The 25,742-nt window shown below is 39.1% G+C and overlaps 1 protein-coding gene and 1 pseudogene across 1 annotated transcript; one reads left to right on the top strand and one right to left on the bottom strand.

The window, feature by feature from the left end:
* The first annotated feature begins 339 nt into the window (after window positions 1-339).
* LOC135229349 (olfactory receptor 4C6-like) lies at window positions 340-7,399 on the top strand (annotated as a pseudogene).
* A 13,796-nt stretch (window positions 7,400-21,195) lies between these two features.
* On the bottom strand, window positions 21,196-25,533 carry LOC135229350 (olfactory receptor 4C11-like). Its single transcript, XM_064278972.1, has one exon. The coding sequence runs from the start codon at window positions 22,780-22,782 to the stop codon at window positions 21,895-21,897; it is 888 nt and encodes a 295-aa protein (XP_064135042.1). The 5' UTR covers window positions 22,783-25,533; the 3' UTR covers window positions 21,196-21,894.
* Window positions 25,534-25,742: the final 209 nt, after the last annotated feature.

The raw sequence follows: 25,742 nt of genomic DNA, 5'->3' as shown, positions 1-25,742 counted from the left end.
TCTCACGACCATAGGGTAACTTCAGACCCCATGTCTGATGAGTTAATATCAGACAATTAGTAAAAATGATTTGAGAGCAAAAATAAGCCTGTGGATAATCTGAGGATTAGATTCTGAAAATTGAAAAAAATCATCCTAACTCTGATTACCTGAGAGGGTGTTGAAGATAAAAAAAAGTTAATGCAAATAAAATCATTTTATAGAGTGGAGAAAGAATGAAAATTATAACCCATTTCTCCAAAAATGGTAAAACAGTATTAATTGAAAATGCCATTTCTTAATAAATTTGAAAATAAATAAATAAATAAATCTGGGTACAAATTGACCATAAAAGTGACCTCCCAGGGACAGATATCACTTCTGTGTGGGAGATGGAACCCAGAGGTGGGATATGACTCCGTTTCCTTCCTGTTGCTATATTCTGACTATTTAAAGCTATGGCTGTTCTGTAATTGAGGTACACATCATAGTGCATGAACAAATGACTAAATGGTTAATACTGTGATCTAGGTTTCTGCATGTTGGCCTGGCCTTAGTGATATTCTTCCCCTGAGCACACCCTATTATTAAAGTGGGTGAATGGGAATTCACTGCATTAGGGATTAGCCTCTCTGTCGGTGGAGAACGAGCCCCAGAAGGCTACAACTGAGTGATGTAAGTCTGTGCCTTGTCACAGTTGTTCAGATAGGCCCTTTAGCCTCTTATAACCCAAAGGAAAACATTGTATCCATGATGTACCTTCTGAGAAACTGAACAAAGACAATTTCTACTTTGATCTCAACATAAAATCCACTGGGATTCAAAAAGGGGCCTGAATGATTCAGTAAATTCTCTGCTTGGCTACCTCTTCAGCAAACCTTAATTGGAGAGGATATAAATAAGTCCCTTGGTAAAACAGAATGTATACTTCTTCATTAGGCTCTTAGATACCTACAACTTCTGCTTTAAATCTCTCTTCAAAAGCAATAGAAATCCTAGTTTGACAGATTTGACCAGCGTTTAATGACTGGATGATGTTTTTCCGCTTATATCTTGGGCAGCTTACTTCCACAGTATGAAAATATACTCTGGAATCATTTCACCTGGTTCTTAGGCTCTCTGGAGAAGTTGCTTTATGTGAATGAATCTCAGGTGGGATAAGATCTTGGGTTAGACTTGAAATGATTAGAGTCTTTATTTGTATAACTTTCCACTTTTGACCAATTGTAAAAACTAAATTCTAAGGGTCAACTTTATCTTTTGATTGAGTACTTAATACTTAGGTTTTAATTGTTGCATAGAATTATGGCATAGAAATCACTTTCAAATTATGACAAATTTTAATTGAATTAATTAATTACATATTAATATGTATATATCTTTTGCTTTTAAAGTATGTCAGTAATTCACACTCAAAATCTGTGTGCTTTTTCTGTTAGCAATGTTTATTCTCTGGAATTTGAGTCATGAACTTCAGTTCATACTTAAGGTCTAGCTAGAGTGAGATCAAATTATTTTGCTTGATCTACTTTTTACTCTGAGAAGAAAAATTAAGTGTGTCAATTGGCCTCCATCTTAGAAATGAAAATTTGTAAATAAAATAATATGTGTAGGTTTCCAAAAAAGGAGTAAAGTATCTGGAAATAGTTACTAGGAGATTGTCTGATTTTTTTTTTCCAATTTCTTTTCAATCTTTTTCTCTTGCTGTGTTCTCTCTCTCCCCCTCTCTCTCCTATTTAGCTCTAGCTCTCCCCTGTGAGTGTGTATGTGTGTTTCCTACTCTTTCCATTTATTTTCTTCTTCTATCTCTTTTTTTCTTAGTTCTCAAGGCCATTTCTCTCTTTCCTTCCCTACATATTATTCTTTCTCATCTTAGATTAAGGGTAAAAAAAAAAAAAGTATTAATGTATTCTTTTTCTTAAAAAATTGTGATATTTAGAGAGTAATACTTAAATTTTAGATTGAAGATCTTCATTTAGGAATAAGCTGAATTTTTATATTTCTTTATCAGTAAAACAGAACAACTACTAAATTTTATTATAAGTAGATCTACCCATCGGCACAACAGTGGGAGTGGTGATGGCGATGAAGAAGATGGCAGTGGAGGCAGTAGTAACGATGGCGGTGGTGGCAGTGCTGGTGATGGTACTGGTGTTGGTGATAATGGCAGTAGTTGTGGCAGTGTTGGTGACGACAGTGATGATCACAGTGGTGGTGGTGGTAGCAGGAACAGCTGTGGTAATGCTGGTGGTTTGGTGATAGCGAGGATAGAGGTAATTTAGGAGCATCCTATGGAAACACTGATAAGTTATTATAGATTGCAATATTAAAAATTAAAACATTATTGTCACTTCCATTCTACAAAATTCTACTGCAGTCAATTGCAAACCCACTAATTTGCCATTGGGTTTATGAAAAGAGAAAAAAAAAAAAACTGGGGTGATATATGTACTAAAGAGGCTACTTTAAAGTCCTTTAGGGATAAGAGAAAAATCTAGTTTGATACTCAGAAAGCTTTAGAGATACAAGTCCACCGACTACATAAAACTGACAATCCAACTGCAATCCCTAGAACCATCTAGGTACGTAGGTTTTCAATGGAAATGTTATATAGCCCAGATAGAAATCAGAAAGAACTATCAGCTCCAGACTCCAGCTTCCTGGATTCAAAAACAGACTATATTACTCACTAACTTCATGACCTCAAGGAAGTGAACAAGTCAATATGCTTAATAAATGCTAATTATTATTACGGTTGTTATTTGGGATGAGTAGATCGATTATTGACAAATCTACTTAGACAAAGAATAATTGTTCTTTATCTATGAAATGAGTTTAAATGTTTACTTACTAAAAATTCTTCTGAATTATATTCTGATATACAATGATGCCTCTATAATAACAAAAATAATACAACTGAAAAGTAAGAAATTGACGTAAGGAAGAAAGACAAAAATAAGAGAAAAAAAGGATAGAAAGAAATATATTATTGTTATGGATGACCATTTTGTAAGGAGAATTTACCAATACCTATTCCAAGTGGATCCCTGATGGCACAGTGGATAAGAGCAATGGCTGCTAATCAAAAGGTTAGTAGTTCAAATCCACCAGCTGCCCCTTGGAAGCACTTTGGGGCCATTCTACTCTGTCCTATAGGGTTTCTGAGCCGGAATCAACTCGACGCCAGTGGGTTTGTTTTGGTTGTCCAAGTGTAAGATCTTCATTTCCTGTGATTCTGCAATTCTATTACAAAAACTTATTCTACAGAACTACTTAAATCTATTGCTATATATCTTGATCTGCATCTATATTGTTATAACCTGGCTCACTTGCTGTCTAGTTGATTCCGACTAACAGCAACACTAAAGGACATAGTAGAACTGCCCCACAGGGCTTCCAAGGAGCATCTGATGGATTCGAACTGCCTACCTTTATGGTTAGCAGCCATAGGTCTTAACCACTATGCCACCAGGTTTTCCCTGATATAGTCAGAGATACACACATCAACACAAAACATTCACCATAGCATTGTACTAGCAGAAAATTGGGAATATGATAAATCTCCATATACTGACATGGAATGTTGTCAATAATAAGTCGTTGATTAAAAATTTAATGTACAGTATATTTGCATACATGATGCAATCTATGTATAAATTTATATTATTAAAATGCATTTATAAATACACAAATGCAATATTTCTACATAAAAATGCAGATCTGGAAGGATAAATGACTTTTAGCTAATTACACAGCTAAAAAGTGTTCCAGAAGTCAAAATTAGAACCTGCTCTATGTTAACTCTAAGACCTTAGCTCTCTGTTCTGCCCTGAACCATGTCTCTTATCCCCAGCTCTGGGCCTTTGCTCATGCTTTCCTCTCTGCAGGGAATAGCCTTTGTCTAGCTTTAAAACTTCAATACTTTGTTTTTCTTTCATTTCTTCCATTCTCAATGATTTATTTGTCATTATTTTAAATTTACTAGGCCTGCCCCTTATTTAAGGAAAAGAGCCACATCTGATGCTTCTTTTTATTGCTCAACTTTGCAGCATCTCCTGAGTTTTTAAAATATTTGATGTCTGCTTAAATAATTATGGGATAAGAGGGAACTGGACTGACAAAGAAAAAGAAAAATGTTAACTAAGATTGCCCCTTTCTTATTTGACCAGTCCTTTAAAAAATGTTCCTCACTGAGCCATTGTGGAAAGAGAAAAGGAATATCACAAAAGCAGCTGATGGTTGTAAGTCAGCGCTGAGCTGGAAGTTTGGGGTATGGTTTGGTCCTTGGTTATGGCTGAAGCAAGTCTAGAAATACAAATGTTTACAGACTATACCCGATAACTGTCATCACTGAGTCTGATTGACAGAGGAATAGTAGCCAGTCTCTGATATCAACTCCACTCTCAAGCCTGGAGAAAGGGCTGACACCAGTATTCTCTATTCAGTTCACACTTCCTTGCAGTTTCCTTTTGTTCTATGAAATATCATGAATTGTATTGGTGCTCACTGCATCCTTAGTAATTTATTAGGAACTTTGAGAAATGTGAAGTCCCAGGTGATACAAACAGTTAACGACCTCGGCTGCAAACCCAAAGGTTATAGGTTTGAATCTACCCAGAGGCACCTTGAAAGAAAGGCCTGGCAATCTACTTCTGAAAAATCAACCATAGAAAACCCTACTGCTCACAGTTCTACTCTGACATACGTGGGGTCACCATGAGTCGGAATCTACTCCATGGCATCTGGTCTAGACTGTTTGGCAAGTAACTGTCATTATGCTGAGAACATTATGAATTTCCCCTGAAAATTATTCCGTAAGAGATATGTGAGAAATAAAATTGCCCAACTTCCACTAGAATCCAGAGGTATCTTTTAAAAATATAAGCCTGATTTATAATTTAGGGTATTTACAATGAAGAAATTATAATAGTCTTGCTTTATACTCTCCCTTGGTTTCCCATTGCCCTTAGAAATTCCTTGCCTTGTCCTAGAATTCTCTGGTTTACCCGGTTACTGCCTCTAACTCTCCATACACATCTTGAGCCAAATAATTGAAGACAAATAGTCACTAATTATAAATGCTGTGCTCCTTTTTTAGATTTTCCGACTCTCAGCCAGAGCTCATATCGGTACCTGGTAAATGGGAAACCAAAACAACGTGACTGAATTCATTCTTTTGGGTCTTAGGAAAAACCCAGAGCTGCGGAAAATATTTTCTACTGTATTTGTAATCATGTATGTGACCACCGTGTTGGGAAACCTACTCATTGTGGTAACTATGACTGCAAGTAAGAGTCTGAGTTCACCTTTGTATTTTTTCCTTATTTACTTGTCCCTAACGGATGCCATCTTTTCTTCCGTCATCACCCCCAAGATGATTGTGGATTCCTTCTCTTAGAGTACTACCATCTCCCTTGAAGGCTGCGTGACCCAGCTCTTTGCAGTACATTTCTTTGGTGGGGTGTCGATCATCCTTCTCATTGTGATGGCCTATGACCGCAATGTGGCCATCTGTAAGCCCCTGCACTACATGACTACCACGAGTCCTCGGGTGTGCTGCCTGCTGCTGGGAGGGGTCTGGGTGGGAGGATTTTTGCATGCAATTACACAGCTCCTCTTCATGTACCAAATACCTTTCTGTGGTCCCAATGTCATTGATCACTTTATGTGTGATTTGTTTCAACTGCTGACACTGGCCTGCATGGACAGCCGCATCCTGGGTTCTTGGTCATCCTCAATAGTGGGGTGATGTATGTGACCATCTTTCTTATCCTCATTGTCTCCTACATGATCATCCTCTGCTCCTTGAAGTCTTGTAGCTCTGAAGGGCAACACAAAGCCCTGTGTACCTGTGGCTCCCACCTCACAGTGATCGTCTTGTTCTTTGTGCCATGCATTTTCTTCTAGTAAAGCCTGTGGCCACTTATCCCATAGACAAGGCAATGGCTGTGTCGAATATCATCACACCCATGTTAAATCCCTTAATCTACACCCTGAGGAATGCAGAGGTGAAAAATGTCATGAAGAAACTTTGGATTCAACGAGAGACTTTAGTTGGCAAGTAACTGTCATCATGCCGATAGCATTATGAGTTTCCCAATAAAGAGCGTCATTTTCTCCAAGATGTGTGAGAAATAAAACTGCCCATGTTCCAGAATAATCCAGAGATATCTTTTAAAAATATAAGTCTGATTTATTATTTAGGGTATTTACAATATAGAGATTATGATACTCTTTTCTTTTATACACTTCCTCAGCTTCCTGCTGCCTTTGGAAATTCCTTTCCTTGTTCTAGAGTTTCCTGGTTAATTTGATGACTGCCTCTACCTTCCCAAGCACATTAAGAGCTCCCCATCTCCTCTCCTCAGCCATGTTGGGTTTTTTCACCTGTAGCTAGGCCTATCTAAGCCCTTTCTCACCACAGTGACTTTGCATTTGCTGGGCTCTCTACCTGGAAACAAGCAGTCATATTCTGTCTTACATTGGTATCACTTTCTCTGAGAAGCCTTCCCCAACGACTCTATTAAAAGAATCTTTCACTCCTGCCATTATTTTCTAACTCAACATCTGCTTAATTTCCTTACAGCTATGATCAAAAGTGTAACTACTTTTGTATAGTTATCATTTGACTTCTGTGACTTTCCATCTTCCTCTCTAGATTGAAAGCCTCTGAGGGAAGGATTTTTGTTTTATTGATGCCTGGAACAAAGTTATTTTCAATACCTGTCTGTTGAATGATTATAGAAGATAAACACCTTTCCTTTTCAAAAGAACCAAATTCTGATGATTAGGGAGGCAGTTAATAAGCAATTAAAAATAAACAAAAAAACCCAAAGTGTGATCAGTACAACAGAGTTAATGGGAATGGAGTGCTTTGATTATTTCTGGAAGAGTACATCATAGTGGGTAATCAGAGAAGGATTCTATGAGTAAGTGACATTTCCAGTTGATTTTGAATTTTGTTGAGGTTTCCTTATAAAAAGTGATTAAATGTATTAATTAATAAGATTAATAATAATGACAAGCACCAATAATTGTCAAAAGGAATCATTAGGGGCGGGGGCCAAGATGGCGGACTAGGTGGACGCTACCGCGGATCCCTCTTGCAACAAAGACTCGGAAAAACAAGGGAATCGATCACATACATAACAATCTACGAACTCTGAACAACAAGCACAGACTTAGAGACGGAAAACGAACAAATACGGGCAGACAGCGACTGTTTTCAGAACTAGGAGCCAGCGCACCAGGCAGGTGACCTTCGGAGCTCGATCGGGGGCAGAGCCCAGGGGGGCAGACGGCACAGAAAGGGGGCCCACCCCTTCCCCCCCGAACCCATCCCGGGAGGAAGCCTAGCAGGTTGGCGCGGGCGGCGTAGGGGCGCAGCCGGAGGGAGAAGCACCCGGGAGGCAGTGACTGATCTGGGAGGGGGGACAACAGCGTCCCAGCTGGGGTGCCGTCCCGCCGGGAGTTAGGCGAGAAGCCGACGGGGCGCGAGCGGGTGGGCGGTCAACTATATTTCCCTAAAGTGACCCCAGGGCGGGGCCCACACGTTCGTGCGGGAGGACGCACACCCAGTCCGCGCGTGTGGCACGGCACACCAGAGGGAGAAATCCCCGGAAGTGTCTGGTCTCAAAACAGGGAAAGCAGCATCCCAGACGGGCAGCCATTCCGCTGGGATCTGGGCACGCGCGCGCGCGCGCGGGCAGGGCATGAGCGCGGGGTCCATTTTTATTACCCTGAATTGACCCAGGGGGCGGGACCACCTGGTCGTGCGAGTGACGCCCTCTCAGTTTGCGCGAGAGGTGTGGCACACCGGAAGGAGAAGTCCCCGGGAGGAACTGATTGGTCCCGAAGCGCAGAAAGTAGCGTCCCAGACAGGGTGCCGTCTTGCCGGGGCTTGGGCGCGCGCACGAGCGGGGCGTGAGCGCGGAGTCCATTTTTATTGCCCTGAATTGACCCAGGGGGAGGGCCCACCGGGCCGTGTGGAGGAACTGATTGGTCCCGAAGCGCAGAAAGTAGCGTCCCAGACAGGGTGCCGTCTTGCCGGGGCTTGGGCGCGCGCACGAGCGGGGCGTGAGCACGGAGTCCATTTTTATTGCCCTGAATTGACCCAGGGGGCGGGCCCACCTGGCCGTGCAGGTGACCCCAAACCAGTTCGCGCGAGAGGTGTGGCGCTCTGGAAGGAGAAGTCCCGGGGAGGAAGTGACTGGTTCCCGAACAGGGAAAGCAGCGTCTTAACCCGGAAGTCATCCCGCTGGGATTTGGGCGCGCGCACAGGCGGGGCGTGACCGTGGGACCTAATTATAATCGCCTGAATAGACCCTGGGGGCGGGCCCACCCGTTCGTGCGGGAAACGCCCACCCAGTGCCCACGAGCGGTGCCGCGCACCGGAGGAAGTCCCCAGGAGGAATTGACTGGTTTCCGAGCAAGGAAAGCAGTGTCCTAGCCAGGGACTCGTCCAGCCCGGATTTTGGCGAACGGGGGCGGAGCGTGAACGTGGTGTTCAGCTCTATATTCTGTGGTGCTACACTCCTAGCTCTCAGATCCCTCCCCCACCCTCCCCAGGCGACCCCATTAACATCCGAATACCCGGAGCCAGAGACAGAATTCAGATAGGGATCTGACTGCATTTTTTTTTAGCTGACTACTTGCAAAATCTAGTTTCCCAGTGATGGCTCGGAGACAGCAGTCCATATCAAACCACATAAAGAAACAGACCATGACAGCTTCTCCAACCCCCCAAACAAAAGAATCAAAATCTTTCCCAAATGAAGATACAATCCTGGAATTATCAGATACAGAATATAAAAAACTAATTTACAGAATGCTTAAAGATATCACAAATGAAATTAGGATAAATGCAGAAAAAGCCAAGGAACACACTGATAAAACTGTTGAAGAACTCAAAAAGATTATTCAAGAACATAGTGGAAAAATCAACAAGTTGCAAGAATCCATAGAGAGACAGCATGTAGAAATCCAAAAGATTAACAATAAAATTACAGAATTAGACAACGCAATAGAAAGTCAGAGGAGCAGACTCGAGCAATTAGAATGTAGACTGGGACTTCTGGAGGACCAGGGAAACAACACCAACATAGCTGAAAAAAAATCAGATAAAAGAATTAAAAAAAATGAAGAAACCCTAAGAATCATGTGGGACTCTATCAAGAAGGATAACTTGCGAGTAATTGGAGTCCCAGAACAGGGAGGGGGGACAGAAAACACAGAGAAAATAGTTGAAGAACTCCTGACACAAAACTTCCCTGACATCATGAAAGAAGAAAGGATACCTATCCAAGATGCTCATCGAACCCCATTTAAGATTGATCCAAAAAGAAAAACACCAAGACATATCATCATCAAACTTGCCAAAACCAAAGACAAACAGAAAATTTTAAAAGCAGCCAGGGAGAAAAGAAAGGTTTCCTTCAAGGGAGAATCAATAAGAATAAGTTCAGACTACTCAGCAGAAACCATGCAGGCAAGAAGGGAATGGGACGACATATACAGAGCACTGAAGGAGAAAAACTGCCAACCAAGGATCATATATCCAGCAAAACTCTCTCTGAAATATGAAGGTGAAATTAAGATATTTACAGATAAACACAAGTTTAGAGAATTTGCAAAAACTAAATCAAGACTGCAAGAAATGCTAAAGGAGATTGTTTGGCCGGATGACCAATAATATCAGGTACCAGCACAATACAAGGTCACAAAACAGAACGTCCTGATATCAACGCAACTCAAACAGGGAAAGCACAAAAACAAACAAATTAAGACTAATTCTAAAAAATAAATAAATAAACAAAATAATACACACAACAGGAAATCATGGAAATCAATAGATAAACGATCAAAATAATCAAAAAGAGGGACTAAATATAGGAGGCATTGAACTGCCAGATGGAGAGTGATACAAGGCGAAATAGAAGGATACAAGTTAGGTTTTTACTTAGAAAAATAGGGGTAAATAAAAAGGTAACCACAAAAAGGAATATCAATCCCATAACTCAAGAAAAAAGCCAAGAAAAACGTAACGACTCAATAAACACAAAGTTAAACATTATGAAAATGAGGATCTCACAAGCTACTAAGAAAAACGTCTCAGCACAAAAAAGCATGTGGAAAAATGAAATGGCCAACAACACACATGAAAAGGCATCAAAATGACAGCACTAAAAACTTACTTATCTATAATTACGCTGAATGTAAATGGACTAAATGCACCAATAAAGAGACAGAGAGTCACGGACTGGATAAAAAAACACGATCCATCTATATGCTGCCTACAAGAGACACACCTTAGACTTAGAGACACAAACAAACTAAAACTCAAAGGATGGAAAAAAATATATCAAGCAAACAATAAGCAAAAAAGAAGAGGAGTAGCAATATTAATTTCTGACAAAATAGACTTTAGACTTAAATCCGCCACAAAGGATAAAGAAGGACACTATATAATGATAAAAGGGACAATTGATCAGGAAGACATAACCATATTAAATATTTACGCACCTAATGACAGGGCTGCAAGATACATAAATCAAATTTTAACAGAATTGAAAAGTGAGATAGACACCTCCACATATATAGTTGGAGACTTCAACACACCACTTTCGGAGAAGGACAGAACATCCAGTAAGAAGCTCAATAGAGACACGGAAGACCTACTTACAACAATCAACCAACTTGACCTCATTGACTTATACAGAACTCTCCACCCAACTGCTGCAAAATATACTTTTTTTTCTAGCGCACATGGAACATTCTCTAGAATAGACCACATATTAGGGCATAAAACAAATCTTTCCAGAATCCAAAACATCGAAATATTACAAAGCATCTTCTCAGACCACAAGGCAATGAAGCTAGAAATCAATAACAGAAAAACTAGGGAAAAGAAATCAAATACTTGGAAAATGAACAATACCCTCCTGAAAAAAGACTGGGTTATAGAAGACATCAAGGAGGGAATAAGGAAATTCTTAGAAAGCAACGAGAATGAAAATACTTCCTATCAAAACCTCTGGGACACAGCAAAAGCAGTGCTCAGAGGCCAATTTATATCGATAAATGCACACATACAAAAAGAAGAAAGAGACAAAATCAGAGAACTGTCCCGACAACTTGAGCAAATAGAAAGTGAGCAACAAAAGAATCCATCAGGCACCCGAAGAAAACAAATAATAAAAATTAGAGCTGAACTAAATGAATTAGAGAACAGAAAAACAATTGAAAGAATTAACAAAGCCAAAAGCTGGTTCTTTGAAAAAATTAACAAAATTGATAAACCATTGGCTAGACTGACTAAAGAAAAACAGGAAAGGAAACAAATAACCCGAATAAGAAACGAGAAGGACCACATCACAACAGAACCAAACGAAATCAAAAGAATCATATCAGATTACTACATAAAATTGTACTCTAACAAATTTGAAAACCTAGAAGAAATGGATAAATTCTTGGAACAATACTACTTACCTAAACTAACACATTCAGAAGTAGAACAACTAAATAGACCCATAACAAAAAAAGAGATTGAAACAGTAATCAAAAAACTCCCAACAAAAAAAAGTCCTGGCCCAGATGGCTTCACTGCAGAGTTCTACCAAACCTTCAGGGATGACTTAACACCATTACTATTGAAGGTATTTCAAAGTACAGAAAAAGACGGAATACTACCCAACTCATTCTATGAAGCTACCATCTCCCTGATACCAAAACCAGGTAAAGACATTACAAAAAAAGAAAATTTTAGACCTATATCCCTCATGAACATAGATGCAAAAATCCTTAATAAAATTCTAGCCAATAGAATCCAACAACACATCAAAAAAATAATTCACCCTGATCAAGTGGGATTTATACCAGGTATGCAAGGCTGGTTTAATATCAGAAAAACCATTAATGTAATCCATCACATAAATAAAACAAAAGACAAAAACCACATGATCTTATCAATTGATGCAGAAAAGGCATTTGACAAAGTCCAACACCCATTTATGATAAAAACTCTCACCAAAATAGGAATTGAAGGAAAATTCCTCAACATAATAAAGGGCATATATGCAAAGCCGACGGCCAATATCACTCTAAATGGAGAGAACCTGAAAGCATTTCCCTTGAGAACGGGAACCAGACAAGGATGCCCTTTATCACCACTCTTATTCAACATCATACTTGAAGTCCTAGCCAGAGCAATTAGGCTAGACAAAGAAATAAAGGGTATCCAGATTGGTAAGGAGGAAGTAAAGCTATCACTATTTGCAGATGACATGATCGTATACATGGAAAACCCTAAGAAATCCTCCAGAAAACTACTGAAACTAATAGAAGAGTTTGGAAGAGTCTCAGGATATAAAATAAACATACAAAAATCACTTGGATTCCTCTACATCAACAAAAAGAACACCGAAGAGGAAATAACCAAATCAATACCATTCACAGTAGCCCCCAAGAAGATAAAATACTTAGGAATAAATCTTACCAAGGATGTAAAAGACTTATACAAAGAAAACTATAAAACTCTGCTACAAGAAATTCAAAAGGACACACTTAAATGGAAAAACATACCCTGCTCATGGATAGGAAGACTTAACATAGTAAAAATGTCTATTCTACCAAAAGCCATTTATACATACAACGCACTTCCAATCCAAATACCAATGTCATACTTTAAGGGAATAGAGAAACAAATCACTAATTTCATATGGAAAGGAAAGAACCCCCGGATAAGCAAAACATTACTGAAAAAGAAGAAGAAAGTGGGAGGCCTCACCCTACCTGATTTCAGAACCTATTATATAGCTACAGTAGTCAAAACAGCCTGGTACTGGTACAACAACAGGCACATAGACCAATGGAACAGAATTGAGAATCCAGATATAAATCCATCCATTTATGAGCAGCTGATATTTGACAAAGGACCAGTGTCAGTCAATTGGGGAAATAATAGTCTTTTTAACAAATGGTGCTGGCATACCTGGATATCCATTTGCAAAAGAATGAAACAGGACCCATACCTCACACCATGCACAAAAACTAACTCCAAGTGGATCAAAGACCTAAACATAAAGACTAAAACGATAAAAATCATGGAAGAAAAAATAGGATCTACCCTAGGAGCCCTAATACAGGGCATAAACAGAATACAAAACATTGCCAAAAATGATGAAGAGAAACCAGATAACTGGGAGCTCCTAAAAATCAAACACCTATGCTCATCTAAAGACTTCACCAAAAGAGTAAAAAGACCACCTACAGACTGGGAAAGAATATTCAGCTATGACATCTCAGACCAGCGCCTGATCTCTAAAATCTACATGATTCTGTCAAAACTCAACCACAAAAAGACAAACAACCCAATCAAGAAGTGGGCAAAGGATATGAACACACATTTCACTAAGGAAGATATTCAGGCAGCCAACAGATACATGAGAAAATGCTCTCGATCATTAGTCATTAGAGAAATGCAAATTAAAACTACGATGAGATTCCATCTGACACCAACTAGACTGGCATTAATTCAAAAAACACAAAATAATAAATGTTGGAGAGGCTGCTGAGAGACTGGAACTCTCATACACTGCTGGTGGGGTTGTAAAATGGTACAACCACTTTGGAAATCCATCTGGCGTTATCTTAAACAGTTAGAAATAGAACTACCATACAACCCAGAAATCCCACTCCTCGGAATATACCCTAAAAATACAAGACCCTTCGCACAAACAGATATATGCACACCCATGTTTATTGCAGCTCTGTTTACAATAGCAAAAAGCTGGAAGCAACCAAGATGTCCATCAACGGACGAATGGGTAAATAAATTGTGGTATATTCACACAATGGAATACTACGCATCGATAAAGAACAGTGACGAATCTCTGAAACACTTCATAACATGGAGGAATCTGGAAGGCATTATGCTGAGCGAAATGAGTCAGTTGCAAAAGGACAAATATTGTATAAGACCACTATTATAAGATCTTGAGAAATAGAAAAAACGGAAAAGAACACATACTTTTGTGGTTACAAAGGGGGGAGGGAGGGAGGGAGGGAGGGAGAGGGCTTTTTATTGATCAATCTGTAGATGGGAACTGCTTTGGGTGAAGGGAAAGACAACACTCAAAACATGGAAGGTCAGCCTAACTGGACAGGATTAAAAGTAAAGAGGTTTCCGAGATAAAATGAAAGCTTCAAAGGATAGCGAAGCAGGGGCTGGGGTCTGGGGAACTTGGTTTGAGAGGACTTCTAAATCAATGGGCAAAACAATTCTATTATGAAAACACTCTGCATCCCACTTTGAATTGTGGCACCTGGGGTCCTAAATGCCAACAAGCAGCCATCTAAAATACATTAATTGGTCTCAACCCACCGGGAGCAAAGGCAAAGGAAGAACACCAAGGTCACACGACAACTAAGAACCCAAGAGACAGAAAGGGCCACTTGAACCAGAGACCTACAATATCCTGAGACCAGAAGAACTAGTTGGTGCCCGGCCACAATCGATGTCTGCCCTGTCAGGGAACACAACAGACAACTCCTGAGGGAGCAGGAGACCAATGGGATGCAGACCCCAAATTCTCATTAAAAGACCACACCTAATGGTATGATTGCGACTAGAGGAATCCCAGAGACAATGCTCCCCAGAACTTCTGATGGCACAGGACAGGAACCATCCCCGAAGACAAATCATCAGGCATGAAAAGGACTGGTCAGTGGGAGGGAGAGAGATACTGATGAAGAGTGAGCTAATTAAATCAGGTGGACACTGGAGAGTGTGTTGGCAACTCTTGACTGGAGGGGGGATGGGAAGATAGAGAGAGAGGGAAGAAGGTAAAATTGGCACGAAACGAGAGACTGTAAGGGCTGACTCAATAGGGGGAGAGCAAGTGGGAGAAGGGAGTAAGATGTATGTAAACCTACATGTGACAGACTGATTGGAATGGTAAATGTTCACTTGAAGCTTAATAAAAATTAAAAAAAAAAAAGGAATCATTAGGAAATATCCCTGTGAGTTGTACTAGGATAGATTCTACGGAGAGAAAATACATAGAACAACTCTAAGGTAGGCATTTTCGAGGAACTATAAAAGAGTAAAGTGGCTGGAACATAGTTATTAAAGTAAAGAGCAGCAAGAAATGTAGCCAGAAATGTAGGCAGGGGTCAGATTGTGTAGTGCTAATATATCTAAGTCCTGGCCTTCTCTGAAGCCCCAAAGAGCAAGAATTTTATTATTACCTGTTCAAAATGACTCAAAGCCAAAAATTCTTTTAGAATCTCATATTAACTCTAACTTTTTTTTAAAATTGTGGTTTAGATGAAGGTTTACAGAGCAGATTAGTTCCTCATTAAACAATTAATACACGTATTGTTTTGTGACGTGATTGCCAACCACACTACATGTCAACCCTCTCCCTTTCTTGACCTTGAATTTCACATTACCAGGTTTCCTGTTCCCTCTTGTCTTCTCATTCTTGTCCCTGGGCTGGTGTACCCATTTAGTCTTGTTTTGTTTTATGGGCCTGTCTAATCTTTGGCTAGAGGGTGAACCCCAGGAGTGACTTCAGTACTGAGTTAAAAGGGTGTCTAGGGGCCATACTCTTGGGGTTTCTCCAGTCTCTGTCAGACTAAGTTGGCTTTTTTTTTTTTTTTTTGAGTTTGAATTTTATTCTGTGTTTTTCTCTTACTCTGTCTGGGACTCTACTGTGATCCCTGTCAGAGCAGTTGGTGGTGGTAGCAGGGCACCACCTGGTTGTGTTGGATTCACTCTGGTGGAGGCTGTGGTGGTTGTAGTCCATTAGTCCTTTGGACCAATCTTTCCCTTGTGTCTTTGGTTTTCTCCATTCTCCCTTGCTCCAGATGGGGTGGGACAAGTGGAGTATTTTAGATGGCTGCTCACAAGCTTTTATGACTTCAGACTCTACTCACCAAAGTAGGGTGTAGAATATTTTCTTTATAAACTATGTTATGGCAATTGAGCTAGATGTCCCCCAAGACCAAGGTTCCTAGTCTTCAGCCCAGTAATTTGGTCCCTCAGGGAGTTTGAATGCATCTATGAAGCTTCCATGACCCTGCCTTGGGCAAGTTGTCCTGGCTCCCCAGTATTGTGTACTGTCTTAATCTTTCACTAAAGTTACCACTATTCTATTGTCTGGCTAGTGTTTTTTCCTCCCCTCTCCTCCCCTCTGTCATAACCATCAAAGATGGTTTCTTTCTGTGTATAAACCTTTTCATGAGTTTTTATAATAGAGGTTTCATACAGTATTTGTCCTTTTGTGATTGGCTTATTTCACTCAGCATAATGTCCTCCAGATTTATTCATGTTGGGAAATGTTTCACAGATTCATCATTGTTCTTTATTATTATGTAGTATTTCATTTTGTGTGTATACAATAGTTTGTTTATCCATTCATCTATTTGATCCTAACTTATGTGCTATAGTTATTGAGCAATATGATGTGAAAAGCTTTTGTAGTTACCTTTTATTTTGTCCTTTAATTTTTAATTGTAGAATAAACTTCACAATACTTTCTTAAAATATTTCAAAGTACCCACATTGACTTTAGGTTTATTCATTTTTCAACTTACCATCAATATAGAAGAGAAATGCCACCATAGTATGGTTATTTGGGCCTTTGTAAAAACCTTCCAGAAAAACCAAACCCATTGCTGTCGAATCGATTCCAACACATAATTGACCCTATAGGACAGGGTAGAACTGCTGTATATGGTTCCCATGGAGTACCTGTTGGATTTGAACTGCTGAACTTTTGGTTAGCAGCCATAAACATTATGCAACCAGGGTATCCTGTAAAAACCTTAAGAGAGTCTGTATTATAATCATATTATGTGAATACTGAGAGGGATTTAGCTTGTGGTCCTAAACTTCATATATGTATAATATGTGAGGTTTAATAATGCTAGGTTTAATTCCATGTTTGTAATTGTTTGGAGCCCTGGTGGCACAGTGGTTCAGGTTCGGCTGCTAACCAAAATGTTGGCAGTTCAAACCTACCAGCTGCTCCCTGACTACGTCTTATTATAATATAGGTTCACCTGCCAGTTATTCGATATATTTTCAATAAGTAATTAAAATTGTTGTTGTCGTTAGGTGCCATCAAGTTGGTTCCACCACATAGCCATTCTATGTTCAACAGAACAAAACACTGCCCAGCCCTATGCCGTCTTCATAATTGTTATGTTTGAGCCCATTGCTGCAGCCACTGTGTCAGTCCAGCTCCTTAAGCGTCTTCCTTTTTTTTTCTCTGACCCTCTACCAAGCATGATGTCCTTCTTCAAGGACAGGTCCCTCCTGATAACATGTCCAAAGCATGTGAGAGGAAGCCTCGCCATCCTTGCTTCTAAGAAGCATTCTGGCTGTACTTCTTCCAAGACAGATTTGTTCCTTCTTGTGGCAGTATATTCAATATTTTTTGCCAAAACCGTAGTTAAAAAGCATCAATTCTTCTTTGGTCTTCCATAGTCATTGTCCAGCTTTCACATGCGTATGAGGCAACTGAAAATGCCACGGCTTGGATCAGGTGTACCTTAGTTCCCAAAGTGACATCTTTAATGAAGATTAGTTCTCATCTCATTAAATGGGGTGCTTGTCTTTCTCATTAAATACATTTTAGTAGGTAAGGACTAGCAATTACAAATATATATATATGTGTATACGTATATAAATATATATACATGAGTCCAAATCGACTCGACAGCACTGGCTATGTGTGTGTGTGTGTATATATATATATATATATATATGGAAGCCCTGGTGGAGTAGTGGTTAAGTACTTCGGCTGCTAACCAAAAGGTCAGCAGTTCAAATCCACCAGGCTCTCCTTGGAAACTCTATGGGGCAGTTCTACTCTGCCCTGTAGGGTCACTATGAGTCAGAATCGACTCGATGGCAGCAGGTTTTATATATATATAGTAAAATCATTTCCAAGATGCCAAAGTGGGATTTGGTAGATCTTAGTCTGGATTATGATCAAAACACAGCAAACTAAAAGTAAAATTGAAATTCTTTAACTTGATGAAAGGGTTTCTTCCATAAAACTAAAAAAAAAATGTCAAATTTAGCTGTGAAAGAGGTTCATTAAATTCAGTAACAAGACAAAGCAATCTTTTATTAGTGCGGTCAAACAGTTAAGTGCTTGACTGATAACTGAGAGGGCGATGGTTTGAATCTAACCAGAGGTACTTTGGAAGAAAGTCCTGACAACCTACTTTCTAAAGGTCATTGCCACTGAAAATCCTATGAAGCAAGTTCTACTCTGACACACAGGGCCTTTGTGAGTTGGAATCAACTCGATGGAAACTTTTTTTTCTTTCAATTATTATTACTATACATTGTACTGAGGGCCCTAATGCAGAGATCCTAACCTCAAAACCTACAGCGTCCAGTTGAATAAATAAACGAGCAACACCAGCTTCTGTGGAGACTTTTAAGGGGTCATAGGAATATGGCTTTAGAGATGGAGTGAATTTTATCCTCCTTAAGGGTCGTCCATTACTAGCTCTGATCCATTGTTGCCTTATGGGAGTGTATGTACAATTTGCCAAACACTCAGATTTTCAGGAGAAGTATGGTATCCATATTTTTATGTGCATTTTATTGATTTGAATATGTTGATAACCAATTAAGTTTCTTTAAAACGCTCTGCTGAGCAACAATCTTTGGATCAAATAAATTCTTTCAGGGGAATTCTGTCCATGGGCTGTCACTTTGGAAACTCTGTGTTAACCAACAAAATAATGGCAAAAAGAAATAAGGTAATCAAAACTGAAAATGAAGAGGCACAGTTCATTATTTGTTAACATGTTCATCTTTTTAGAAAAACTGAGAGGGCCAATGACAAGTTTTAAGGTTTATTAAAAGTGTAGCTGAAAATCAACATAACATTTTCAAATAAAATTGCAATAAATATTTAGAAAATAAAATAAGTCACAATACAACTAAAAACTATATAAAGAACATAAAAATGTGTGAAACCATCATCAAGTATACTAAACATCTTCCTAAAGGAAAGCTGAATAAAGTGAGATATAGAAATTTAATTTTCTTAAATATAGTACTTAATCCTTTCAGACAGAGCAGAGAAACTGGACTTCCCTATTTCTTTACTAAAACTGGAAAAAAAAAATGAAACAATTGTTTCCAAAATTGGAAAAAAAGCAGTATAGAACTAGAGTCCCTTAGGGAAGGGAAACAAAACAGGTGAGCCCTAGGATAGATGCAAAAGTCCTGGATGGTACAAACAATTTGTGCTAAACTACGAACCTAAAGGCTGGTAGTCCAAACCCACCCAACAGTGCTATGGAAGAAAGGACTGGCCATCTACTTCTGTAGAGATTAAAACCAAAAAAAAAAAAAAAAAAACCAAACCCAGTGCGGTCGAGTCAATTCTGACTCATAGCGACCCTATGGGACAGAGTAGAACCGCCCCATAGAGTTTCCAAGGAGAGCCTGGTGGATTCGAACTGCTGACCCTTTGGTTAGCAGCCTTAGCACTTACCCGCTACGACAACAGGGTTTCCCTCTAGAGATTACAGTCAAGAAAATCCTATGAAGCAATTCTACTCTGTAACACGTGGGTTTGTCATGGGTCAAAAGTGATTCCATGGCAGCAGGTTTAAGTGTTGTTTTGTTTTGTTTTAAGATAACTGCAGGCTTCTGGTAGAAGCTCTTTCTGATCTACATTTCTCATTGGGATGAGGAAACAGAGGTCGGAGTTCAGAGTGGCTGAAGAGGCTGCAATCTGAGCGGCCGAACCCTGGAGAGGAAGGAGCTATGCAGAGAACAAAGATCCAAAAATCTGCACAAGGGGCCTGAGCAATCTGAGCCTGTTGCTGAATGCTAATACTAAACTGTGCGTGTATGTGGTGAAACTTCACAAGACAGTGTGAATCTTGTACCTGGATACACAAAAAATGGACATTTAAGTGATATCAAAATCTGCCATATTGGTTATATGCAAATGCCAGATCTTAACTTGTTTAAGAATGAGTAAAATAATATATATATATATATATACACATGTATAAAAAAATATATATATAATATTCCTTGGACTATGGAATTCTGCATTATAAAACAAATGGAAAACGTTTTAAAGAATAGATAAATCAACAGCATGGATATGAAAAAGACTTTCTTGGTGAAATAGAAATATGGGACTCCGTATGCCTTGTATACTCAAATTTAAAAGACATGTACTTTTAATGAAATAAATAAAGAATGAAAAATTAACATACAGGATGGCGGAAACTGAAAATGGCTTCCCTCACCATATAAATAACCACAAGGGATTTTCTAATAGCTGTCTTGGATCTTTTATGAGGTCACCTGTGATTTCTATACATATATATATATATAAATTTTTTTTTTTACCTGTGCCTGGGGTCTTGCCCAATCTGAGACTGATTTCCAAGGCTTCTTTTCTTCCCCTTAATCTTATGCTTGTGATGGTTACCCTTTCCCCTTTAGCCTTCCTCAAGTCAGTCCTTTTCCCTCACTACTGGAGCTCCGTAATCAGATCTAAGAGCTATAATTCATTTTGCAGTTTTTCCTGTTTACAGGTAAATTTTAACTACACAAACCTTTGTCCATAAAGCGTACCTTTCACAAGTGTGCACACAAATTGTTTCTCAAATTCAAGTAACGTACAAGCCCTTCCTAAGGGGAAATCAGTTCTTTTGAATTCCAGCAATGATACAAATCATGATTTCACATTTCTAATGTAACAAGGTGGTGAGGCTGACATTTTGGCTAGACACAATGCATGAAATTACAAAGTGTGTTCCAGACCACACCATGCCTGTTTCCATAGTGAAGGCAATGAATGACAAAGATCAGAATCCTCACAACTAGATAAAGGGTATGGAACCTGGTCAGTGTAAAGTGGGCAAGTGGTTGGTGAGAACTGCTTTGGAGCATTCCCTGTAGAGAATCCTCTTGCCCCATTATGGGAGTAGAGAGAGGTATGCCAGCCTCTCACATCGGTACCCATTTTTCTGATGTTTCTGTGGAGGGACTTGTTTCGAGTTGCCTACTCTGCTGTTTGGCTGACAGCACCTCCTACTTTAATTTTTAATTGTCTCTCATCCAGAGGTCATAGCTAACTGTTCCAGTCAAGTACCTTAAAATTTGTGTGTGTATTTGTGTGTGTGTGTGTGTGTGTGCATTTGCACATACGTGTGTACATGCGTGCTGGAAGGGTGCTTCTAGAGAGTGTTATTCTGACAAGCTAGCATATGGTCCTCCACATTGGTGGCTGCAGGGACTGAGATCAGAAAAATCTGGCAGAAAGAGAGACTTAGTGGTATCAGTGTAGGATTGCCCAGTGAGGAAGGCTCAGCTACAGATGTCCAAGGTATCATCTTCTAGGAACATCCTATCAAATGCTCATACTGGCAAAATGACAACCTGGATTCTGCAAGTTTCTTACGTACTGGCTCATGTTGACCAAATTCATATGGTACTAGAAAAAAAATTATAAAAGGAATTTGGTTGACACACAGTGCATTTCTCTCAGGAGAAAAATTTCTACAAGAAATTACCAAGTAAAAATGGTCAGATGTTGATAGAATTCAAGTATGGATCATTATATGTTGTTCACAGTGGTTGTGAGCTTTTAAGTACTCATAGTGTAATACAATCCTCTCAGAATATTAACTGTGTGCACAATGAATCAATAACACGTTGATGTATGTTGATTGTTGTTTCCCGTTAGGATTGTTTTCCTGTTAGATGTATTTCACCTTTCTTGTCCAAAAACTAAGATGTTGAGGAATTGTAAATTAAATACACCATATTTATCAACTGAAGTCATAATTTGCTACACCATAACTTTTTCATGGCATTTTTCACTTCTGCATTTTTTTTTTTTTATTTATCAACTGAAGTCATAATTTGCTACACCATAACTTTTTCATGGCATTTTTCACTTCTGCATTCCTCAGTGTATAGATCAGAGGGTTGAGCAAGGGTGTCCCAATTGTATAAAACACAGCCACCATCTTGTCCACTGGAAATGTAGTTGGTGGGCATGTGTCTATGAATGTACATGGACCAAAAAATATGACAACCACAATGAAATGGGAGGTACAGGTAGAAAGAGCTTTTTGCCTTCCTTCTGCACTGTGGTTTCTCAGAGAGTATAAAATGACAACATAGGATATAAGCAAAAGCATGAAACTCACCATGCATATGGCCCCACTATTGGAAACAACTAGCAAATTTATCACATAAGTGTCCATGCAGGCAAGTTTCAACAAGGGCTGCAAGTCACAGAAATAGTGATCAATCACATTGGGGCCACAGAAGGGCAATTTCAAAGCCAAGAAAATCTGTGCTGAAGAATGGATACAAGATCCCACCCAGGCCAGAATCACCAGCATGACACAGACACGCCTGCTCATGATGGTTGTGTATCGCAGAGGTTTACAAATGGCCGCATAGCGATCAAAAGCCATGAGGATGAGCACAAATATCTCCATACACCCAAAGAAATGGACTGCAAAGACCTGAGTCATGCACTCATGGTAGGAAATAGTCTTCTCCTGAAACAGAGCATCCATAATCAATTTGGTTGCCGTAGTTGTAGAAAAGCAGGCATCAGCAAAGGACAGGTAGAATAGGAAGAAGTACATGGGACTCACCACAATGAGAGAGTTCCCCAGCAGAGTCAAAAGGTAAGGAATCAAGAAGATCCCAGATATTGCTTTCTGCTGTTCAGCATCCTGCGTCAACCCAAACAGAATGAATTCAGTCACACTGTTATTCATCGCCATGTCAGTGGCTGTATGTGTGATGAAGCTGACAAAGGTTTAATCTGCAGAGAGAAGAAAAAAGTGATATTTTGGGAAGATCATTTGGCTAAACTCTGAATTTGTTTGTTCTGTTCCATGTTTTGTTATCTTCAATTGCCTTTGGTGTGCACCAAAATTCCCCAGGAATCTGTGTAAATCTACAGATGCACAGGCCTCTCCCAGATTTATCTATTGATTCTGAAACTGACTGATTTGCCCAACACTTTTGTATTTTGCAAATAAAGTAAAATACATGTATGTATATATATATCCTTCAGAAACTTTGATTTTTACCAAGATTGAGAACTGCAGAACTTGTTTTGTCTTTCCCTGGACAAGTGACTTAACTGCTTTGAAACTTGGTCTTCTTGTGAAAAATGAAGTACCAATATCTGCCCTACCTTATTCTGAGTTATCATGAGAATTTGAAGAAGGGTCTACACTCACACATATACAAGTATATACGTTTCATACATTACGCATCTTATCTACGTGCTTTGAAAAATACATTCAAATATAACTGAGCAATAATATTGCTGAAGAATTTCTTTTAAAGAACATATTTTCCGTTCTGTTGGCTCATTTTTGTGTCTACTATCCCTGGCCATTTAGAATCTTGAGTGGAATATGCTTTAAAACGGATCTATTTTGACAACCTATCATCTATGCCTCTCATGGTCAAGATGCGAGCTTCACTGATGTTCATGACATAACAAATGGCTGGATAATGCATGTCTTAGTTATCTAGTGCTGCTATGACAGAGTTACCAGAAATGGGTGTCTTTAACAAACAGAAATGGATTTTATCACAGTTTAGGGGGCTAGAAGTCTGAATTCAAGGTGCTGGCCCTAGAAGAAGGTTTTCTCTCTCAGTCAGCTCAGAGGAAGGTCCTTGTCTCTTTGCACTTCTGCTCCTGAGTGATCATGTGGCTTGGCATCTTTCTTCCCCTATCTCTGCTTCTAGCTTTCTTGTTTAATCTCGTTTATTTATATTTCAAAAAAGATTGACTCAAGACACAACCAACACTAATTCTGTCTCATTAACACAACAAAGACAACTCATGCGCAAATGGGATTATAACCACAGGAATAGAAGCTAGGATTTACAACACATATTTACAATCCACAGCTATGCTTTTGGTTGGCATAATGGAGGGAAACTACTCTTTATCTTTCTTTTGAACTTATCCCCTTAACTTAGCTTCAACATAGAATATTGCACTTCTCTACCTATGAATTTGACTTGCATATAACTTCTAATATTCCAATAACTTAAGTATTGTTTTTACTCATATATATCCTTCTTTATCCTGAATTCCCCAGAATACTTCTTCTAAAAACTTTATTTGGCGACCACTAATAAAGTAAGGCACTATGCAACACATATTAGAAGAGAAGAAACCATATACAGAGAGAAAAGCACAGATTTTTTTCAAGGATAGATTGAGCAGTGAAGAACTCAAAATTATGTAAGAAGTAAGCTATAACTTTAAGTGGAGAGATCCATATTCCAAACCATGTTCTATCAGATGCAAACATTCAAAGCTTAGAACTGAGAGATATGTCAGCACAGTGATCAATACATAGAGTCTGAAGCCACGTTGCCTAGTTTCAAACCTTGCCTCACTCTTCATCAGAGGTGTGACACTTAACAAGTTCCTTGATATCTCTGTGATTTACTTTCTTCATCTGTAAAACACAAATAATAAAATAATATACTCTTAAACGTTGCTATGAAGATTAAAAAATTTGATGCTTAACTATTAGATGCGAGTACGCAGTACCCAAGATAAGAGCGGTTATTTTCATTATGATTATCACTATTGGATTTAAAAGAGATATTCTTAATTTTTCAAAAACATTAATTAAAATTTTTTATCTACCCATAATAAAGCTGTACCACTGTATTAAAATATTAAGTTCCTTTGATGAGCGGCTGAAATCATATCAGCACTCTGGATGACAGTAGTTTTCTTATAATGATCAGAACCTAGGATTGTGAGTTCTAAATATCTTTAATAAATAAGAAGAGAAAAATGAATCAAAATTATGTAATAGCATCAATACAATGGACCCATAATGAGAGGAAAGTAAAAACAAAATAGGGGCCTTGGTAGTGAAAAGTTGGGGATAAAAATCAAAGGAAGGAGGGCATTTAGATAAGAAAAAATGAAACAAAAGGTTTCATGGTGATGATAAGGCACATGCTATATCAGGAAAATATATCAATATGAACCCTCTAGTCAGACTCAAAAGTTGTGCTACAAAAGTTGGAAAAGTAAGTTGCCATCATAGCTGAAGGCCATAAAAGCCAGGTTATAAAGTTCTGATATTTTCTATTGGCAAAGTAGAAAATCTGAAGGCATAAAAAATGTAGCAAAAGCTTCTATTAATATTTACTAGGCACCTAATAACAAAAAGGACTCCGAGTTGTTTAATGGAATTTAGCTATTTTTTTATTAACTTTTATTAAGCTTCAAGTGAACATTTACAAATCCAGTCTGTCACATATAAGTTTACATATATCTTACTCTGTACTCCCACTTGCTCTCCCCCTATTGAGTCAGCCCTTTCAGTCTCTCCTTTCGTGACAATTTTGCCAGCTTCCCTCTCTCTCTATCCTCCAATCCCCCCTCCAGACAAGAGTTGCCAACACAATCTCAAGTGACCACCTGATATAATTAGCTCACTCTTCATCAGCATCTCTCTCCCACCCGCTGACCAGTCCCTTTCATGTCTGATGAGTTGTCTTTGGGGATGGTTCCCGTCCTGTGCCAACAGAAGGTCTGGGGAGCATGGCCGCTGGGATTCCTCTAGTCTCAGTCAGACCATTAAGTATGATCTTTTTATGAGAATTTGGGGTCTGCATCCCACTGATCTCCTGTTCCCTCAGGAGTTCTCTGTTGTGCTCCCTGTCAGGGCAGTCATCGATTGTGGCCGGG

Source organism: Loxodonta africana, unplaced genomic scaffold (genome assembly GCF_030014295.1).
Source record: "Loxodonta africana isolate mLoxAfr1 unplaced genomic scaffold, mLoxAfr1.hap2 scaffold_272, whole genome shotgun sequence".
NCBI classification, from domain to species: Eukaryota; Metazoa; Chordata; class Mammalia; order Proboscidea; family Elephantidae; genus Loxodonta; species Loxodonta africana.
Note: the sequence above shows the minus strand (reverse complement) of the source record. Positions and strands in the feature narration are given on the sequence as shown.